Genomic DNA, 7,190 nt, shown 5'->3' with positions numbered 1-7,190 from the left:
CCAATTAGAAGGAATGACCTCTTATTTTGGATCATGATAGCCCAGATTTCATTTCTTCTCCTTGTTATCAAGTGTAAAGTGTGAAGATTAAAGATAAAATAAGTAAAGTGTTTGGTACAGAGTGAACACACACTGAAATTAACCCTGATAGTTTGCCCAGCCACCAGCCCTTCCAAGACTAGCACTTGCCTCACCTGAGCTGATGAACTGGTCCACCCACAGCCACTCATTGCCTTCAGCATGCAACCTGCTTCCCACCTCCAACCTGTGCTTCCCTGCTGCTTCCCAAATGTCTGTTGGCCAGTAGTGTTGCAGGATTCTTTGCCTCAAAACCCAGGGTTTGTTGTCTCACTGGTTTGAAGAATAAACAGATAGACACAAAATGAGCAACAGGCAAAAGTTCATTAGAGTATAAGACCAGAGAAGAATAGTAGGAAAGCTTTCTTTACAGAGAGGGGGACTTTGAAAGAGAATACCCAAGACTATAGGCAAGGGTCCTTGTTTTATAAGGTTTTGGATAGCCCTCCTTTCCTCCCTGTTCCCTCTCAGGTCCCACCTTTATTGGCCTGATAGCTCTGGGTGGTCCATTCCTTATTGGCTCATTTACATTGTATGAGGGGTGGCCCATGGCCATATTTAGGCCTTTTGTCAAATTCCTGAGGGGAACCTGAGGGGGAGTGGGTGGTGTCTGTTACATTCTTAAGGGGAACCTTACACCTGAGGGGATTTGCCGTGGTCAGACACTCCTAACATTGTTCCAAAATATGTGTGTTTCCCTACCCAGGGACCTCAGGTCCTATTCTTTCCCTCTCTGCCTACTCAATCCTATTTTTTCCTATCATAGTTTTGTGTCCCCTCTGCTCCCAGACACTCATCTCTGTGGGATACTCACATTGTTACTCCTGTACTCTCTAATGCTGAACACTAGTCTGGATGACTTCTCCCCTTTGTCACCGTAATCTGGCTACAGTGCTCCCTCTTCCTGGATGCCCCTAGAAGACTGGAAACCTTTCCTCCACTCCTGTCAAGGCATCTAGTGTTCACAACTGGATGTTTCTCAGTCTGACCCATTCTACCACCTGCCACAATCAGGACTTTGTGGTTCAGGGGTGCATTGTGGACTTTCATGGGCCCCAAGCACTTTTGTCTTTGTGGGTGTCTTCCTTCACAAAAAGTATTAAAAATAGGGTTTTGCAACTGCATTGGCATAAAGACTAATTAATATAACCCAGGATGGATTCATTATTGTATATCATTAATATTATACTTATGTTTTCATTCTGATTTTTAAAAATTTGTTAATGTTTATTTATTTTTGAGAGAGAGAGCATGACTAGGGGAGGGGCAGAGAAAGAGGGAGACATCTGAAGCAGGCTCCAGGCTCTGAGCTGTCAGCACAGAGCCCAACGTGGGGCCTGAACTCAGGAACCGTGAGATCATGACCTGAGCTGAAGTCGGACACTTAACTGACTGAGCCACCCAGGTGCTCCTTCATTCTGATTTTAAACAAAATTATTATTCAGCTACCTTTGTGGGTCCCTGAAAGCATCATGGACGATAGGCACTGTGCTTCCTGTGCCTGGCAGGTAAGTTGGCCTCACTACAGTGAGATGTTCTTGAGTCCAGCTTTGTCATACACTTGAGGCATGCAGAGAGAGAGGAGGTGTGGACATAGTTAAAAAGATTTAACCCTTCTTAGTCTGTCTATAGTGAATAGTGTCTTGGATTAGTGCCTGGTACCCCATGTCTACCAATTTCTTCCTGCACCTATCTTCTCTACAGAGTGAATCCTTGTAGCTCTCTTTCAGGCCCAAGCCTGTTTTGGTGGATCACTTGAAGAAGGATGGATCTGTCGGAGCTTGGAGAGGCTGCAGCCTTCCTTAGAAGAAGCCAGGCTGAGCTGCTTTTGCTACAGGCCGTGGCCTTTGATGGTAAGACTTGTGGTGGCCTCTGTCTTCACTTTATTTTACTGCTTCTGGGTGGCAGCTGAGATACTTGATTGGTTGAGAAGAGTCATCCGTCCTGGAACCTAACTTATTTGCTTGGGATGCATTCACCTCTATGGACCTTCGAATGAGTAAGCAAGGAGCCAAGTGGCCTGGGTAGGGATGAGTCTGCAAGGAAGAGGAGGACAGCTGGGAGGCAGATCAAGCCCAAGCCCTGCTTACTCCCTTTCTCTTTGTGATAGCACAGACACTCCTGGGGGTGGGCCAGATAAAGCCTTTCTCAGAAACCCCTTAGTATGGGTGAAAACAGACGGGGGCCTGGGACTTTGACCATGGGCAGGGTTGATACATTCCAAGGAAGAAGGAAGGAAAAGCTTTGGGGAAGGCAGGGGAAATGGAAGTTTTCCCTGGCCCTCCTCAGACTTTTCTAATCTTGGAACTTTGCCCTCTGCTTATCTTCCAGGTCAGCAAGGTCACTCAACCAACACTCAGTAAGAGATAATTGGGAGACTTGCTCACCCTGATGAATAATCTCTTGGTAGTTACAGACAAGGACAAAGGCTAATGAGGATTTACCCTCAAGATAAAGGCTGAGTTCTACATTAAAATCTCTAAATAAATGTCACATTTCGCCCTCCTTTTTTACGTGGCTGGGCTGCATAGTCATCTTCTGAATTTCAGCTAATTAGAGATTTCAAGTCAGATTCACGGTGTGATCTAGCATCAAGCCACCTACATATCTTAATTCCAAAATTATTCAACAATGTAATATAAATACTGACTGAGTGTTGTTCTAGTACCCACAATTAGTCAACATTAGACTTTTAGATGACCAATTACAATTCAAACCAGTTATGTAGGACATTATATTTCCATCATAGACCAGTCCTGGATCAGCTCCCAGTTTCCAGTCATCGGATTTCATTACGATGATTGGATTTTAGAGTAGCTAATTATAATCCATCAAATCAAATACAGTAACAGAACTATCCCTGAGGTCAGAACTGGTCATGCGGAAGCTTATCACAGGTAGTCAGATAATGAAGGACAAGATCGCAGTGGTGCCAAGTGAGAAAATAAAAATTAGGCCAAAACATTAGAGATAATTGGATGATGCATTTAATAGAATTAGCACTGTAAATAACTTAAAAATAGCAGTAATTTTTCATTAATTTTTCATTGGCCAAATGGTTTTCCTCATAGAAATGCAGTAGCAGCAAAAAAGATGAGAGTAAGCAAAAGATTTTCATCCTTTTGGGGGAGTAGACAATGGAGTTTGCTTTTTTGAACTCAGGCCAAATGGAAGCAGTGTGATCAGAGTATTTGGCAAGTAGTCTTGGGTTCACATTCCCTGGCCTCGACCCTCTCCAGCTGTGTAATTAGAGCAAATCACTTCACTTTACTAAGCCTTTGTTTCCTCACCTGTCAAATAGGATGATGATACTTGGATACTTGCCCTGCCTACCTTCCTCCATGGGGACCTACTGTGACAATAAACATGAAAAACAAACACAATACATTGTTATCTGACCTGGGAAGGAAAACTAGAATTTCTGGGTGTCAGGGAGAAAGTGTGCTTTTAGAGATAAACACAAACACCATTCCAAAGCTAAATGTAGATGATTTTTATGTTAGAACCCATAAACAATCTATTTTGAATGGCTACCAAACTGAAATAGTATTACTACAATCTTAATCAATAGTATAGAAAAAAGACTGGAAAGAAATGCTTCAGATAGATGATAGTGACTATCTCTGAGTTGTTCCATTATAAGTGACATTTTTTTCAGTTTTTTAAATTAATTAATTAATTAATTTATTTATTTATTTTGGTAATCTCTACACCCAACGTGGGACTTGAACTCATGATCCAAGATCAAGACTCACATGTTCTTCTGACCGAACCCATGGAGCCCCATGGGTGATTAAAAAAATTCTTTATGTTTCTCTACTTTTTCAGTTTTCTCCATTAAACGCACATTGCCTTTATATTAGAAAAGATATTTAGTCATCTAAAAATATGAAACCATATAGACAAACCTCCTGAGTTTACAGATGGGAAAACTAAGGCCCAAAGAGTTGTTACTAGCAAAGCCAAGACTAAAATCCAGGTGGCCTGACTCAAAACCATTGCTGTTTGCATTTCCATCTCTGCAATTATTCATGAATACAAAAAACTTAAAACTTAAAAATTGAGTTCTTTTACTTTATCTTCAAAAACATCCCTGTTAGGGACTGGCCCTCAGATAGGTAAGGGTTTCCAGAAATTCTCCCTCACCATTTCCAGGAATGATAAAAGAAAGGGCTAACCATGAGGCAGGTGATGAACCTAATCCTGAGAGAAAAATTGAAGGAACAAAGCTAAGCATATACGAGACAGGAAGCATGCTATAATGGAAGAGCTCTGATTTAGGAGGTGGGTGATTGATTTAATTTCTAGAGTCATTATTCTAATGACTGCCACTAATTAGCTATGTGACTATGGACAACTCTCTTGATCTCTTTTCTCAGGTTTTTTTCTAAAATTTAAAAAAAAAAAAAGTGGAAATCCTGCCAGGTATATCCATGTTTCTTTCAAGTGATAACATTTGGTGTAAAATGCAGTGCATTTATTTACCTTAAACACACAAAATTTATGCAAAATAGGTACTTTTTGAAAACATGCCTCTTTTCATAGACATAACACAAAGCAAAATCCATTTTTGTAAAAAAGAGACCAAAATAATAAATATAATGCAAAACCAGCATTTAAAACACAAATGACAAGTAGAAGCAAATGCAAAATCAGTTTGATAGGAATATAAAAATCTTCTTGCCCAGCAATTCTAGTGGTGAATTGGTTGTAATTAAGGAAACAGGGAAGGGAGAACAGTGAAGACTGGGACAGCAAGAAAGTGTGCAAGAAAATTCTTTGCAGAGACAAACACGGTGGAAGGAAGGGCGAATGCTCCCTCACCTCACCTCACACTGTCCCCAAGTCCTACTGTCCACCTCTGGGGAGAGCCTCTGGTGAGGGCTGCCTGTCCAGCACCAATGAGGCCTCCTAACTTTTGTTTCATGTGTTGGGGTGGTGGTAGTGTTGGAGTTGGCAAGACCCACCCATGCCATGGTTGTAATGGGGCTCCCCCTATTCATGAGTTCGGATTTTCCCTCTTTCAGCCAAATGCTCTCCTCTCCCTTCCCCCCTATCTACTTGAGGATCTGTGACTTGGGACTTCCATGAGCTTCTGGTAAGACTCGCTTTCCCTTAAAAGTAGTTTTCTTATTCATCTTCCCTGGCTATCTGTCTCAGGTGGGAGAGAACCTGAGAAGCATCTAAGTGAGGCCCAAAGAAGCTGTCTCAGGTGTTGTAAGAGTGTTTCATTTTACCCGAAGCTTCTTATTGGTTAATCGCATTGTGGAGGGCTGCTTTACTTAGGAGTGGGGCGTGGAAGTGAGGAGGCCAAGGAGAGAAAAACAATATATAGTGGGAAATAATATGAAGCTGCTATGCTGTATGGCAAAAATAACCCACATTCTCTTCTCTTAATCCCACATCTCTAATTCTACCATGTAATTTTCATAGCAGGCTTTTATTCCAATATTAAAAATAAGGTCTAAAGAAAGCCAGAAAGACAGAAATGGCCACTAACCTAATTTTCACTTAGTTGTAACCAGACCTTTCTGAGTGAAGTGTTTTGGAGGGGAGCTGGGAAGGGTAAGGCACCAAGACAACCACTCAGGACCTGAGACTGTGAGTGAGAGGTAAGTGTTAGGGTTGGGAAGAATGGCTTATAAGGTGTTGGCCAGTAATTGTCTTGTAGCAAAATGGTCTGTGATGTTCCCAGCCTCAGCTTGCTCAAGTGTTTCTTGTTCCTACAGAGTCAGTGTGCGGGGCTATCTTCAGGATGAGCTTTGATGATTTTATCTAACTCTGCAATTTCCTGTATTGGTGATTCCAAGTCACCAAGCAGAACTAGCAGAAATGAGATCATATCTATCAGTACAAAAGTGCCCAATGTATATTTTGTGCAAATACTATGGTTATAATCTTTTTTCTTCCTCTGTAGGAAAAAAGAAATGCTGGATTCGCGATGGCAGAAATGCATATGTTGAGGCTGAGGTTAAAGGGAGTGAAAATGATGGCAAAATAATCGTTGAGACGACAGATGGAAAGGTAAAGGGATCTTTCTTTCATCTCAGGGATAACTAAGTTCTCCATTTAATCAAATAACTAAATATGTCCTTTCTCTAATAGTTTAATTAGAAACCTAGTGTAGGAGGGGCGCCTTGGTGGCTCAGTTGGTTGAGCATCTTTTGATTTCGACTCAGGTCATGATCCCAGGGTCTTGAGATTGAGCCCCGAGTTGGGCTCTGCACTGAGTGTGGAGCTTTCTTGGGATTCTCTCTCTCTTTCTGTCCCTCCTCCACTTGTGCACGTGTGCTCTCTCAAACAAAACAAAACAAAACAAAAAAAACAAAAAACCTGGGGTAGGAGATGCCCCAGATACACGTTTGGAAATTTCATACATCTTTGAGAAGCTGCTCCACTTCCTATCAAAGATTCAATGACAAACACTGAGTAAATCAGAGTAAAACAATTGCCAGGTGGTAAAGATCATGGACCCTAGAATTCACAATTCCACTTCTTTCATCAATATTTCAAGTTTTGTTGTTTTCAAAAGGTGCCCCTTGCAGTGAATAATGACCTAAAAAACTATGAAGCAAGTTTTGTTCATAGGATTGAGAAAGAGAGGGATAATTTGACTAAGAATAGCACAGTGCCAGAGAAGCCAAGAGATGAGGCATGGTCAATAATGCCAAATATTAGAAAAGGCAATTAAGGCCTTGGGAAAAGAGTTTCAGAATTAGGAGGTCACTTATGACCTTTGAAAGAGGTTAGTAGGGCAAGTGTTGGGCATAAGCTAGTCTGTAAGGTGTCATGGAGGGCATGTGAAGTAAATGTGTAATGGCCTTCAAACCCTTCTCCCTGTCACCAGGGCAGCAGACAGTCCATTCTCAGGACCTTCACCCACATTACTGAACTCAGGTTACCTGCCATTCCCATGGTGGTGAACTGGGCCCTATTGCTGGTCTGACTCGAATGAACAATTCCTGGTAGATTTTATAGATGATTCCTTGCCCATATTGTCTCCAATCTCCTTCCGATTCTGGCTCAACTCCATAACAAACAGAAGTAACCCTTACCAAGAAAGTTCCTCCTTTTTTGCGCCCTTATCTTTGCATCTGGGCAATTTATAATCT

The 7,190-nt window shown here is 41.7% G+C and overlaps 1 protein-coding gene across 1 annotated transcript in view; it reads left to right on the top strand.

Annotated features, from left to right (window-relative positions):
* Positions 1-1,843: 1,843 nt before the first annotated feature.
* The window catches only part of MYH15 (myosin heavy chain 15), a 151,082-nt gene continuing 145,735 nt past the window's right edge, over positions 1,844-7,190 (top strand). Inside the window, exons 1-2 of the mRNA XM_042902997.1 lie at positions 1,844-1,931; positions 5,996-6,102. Of these exons, the coding sequence (XP_042758931.1) occupies positions 1,844-1,931; positions 5,996-6,102 (195 nt within the window). The remainder of the gene's footprint in view (positions 1,932-5,995; positions 6,103-7,190) is intronic.

The sequence above is a fragment of the Panthera leo genome, chromosome C2 (assembly GCF_018350215.1).
Source record: "Panthera leo isolate Ple1 chromosome C2, P.leo_Ple1_pat1.1, whole genome shotgun sequence".
NCBI classification, from domain to species: Eukaryota; Metazoa; Chordata; class Mammalia; order Carnivora; family Felidae; genus Panthera; species Panthera leo.
This window is presented reverse-complemented; position numbering and strand designations above follow the sequence as displayed.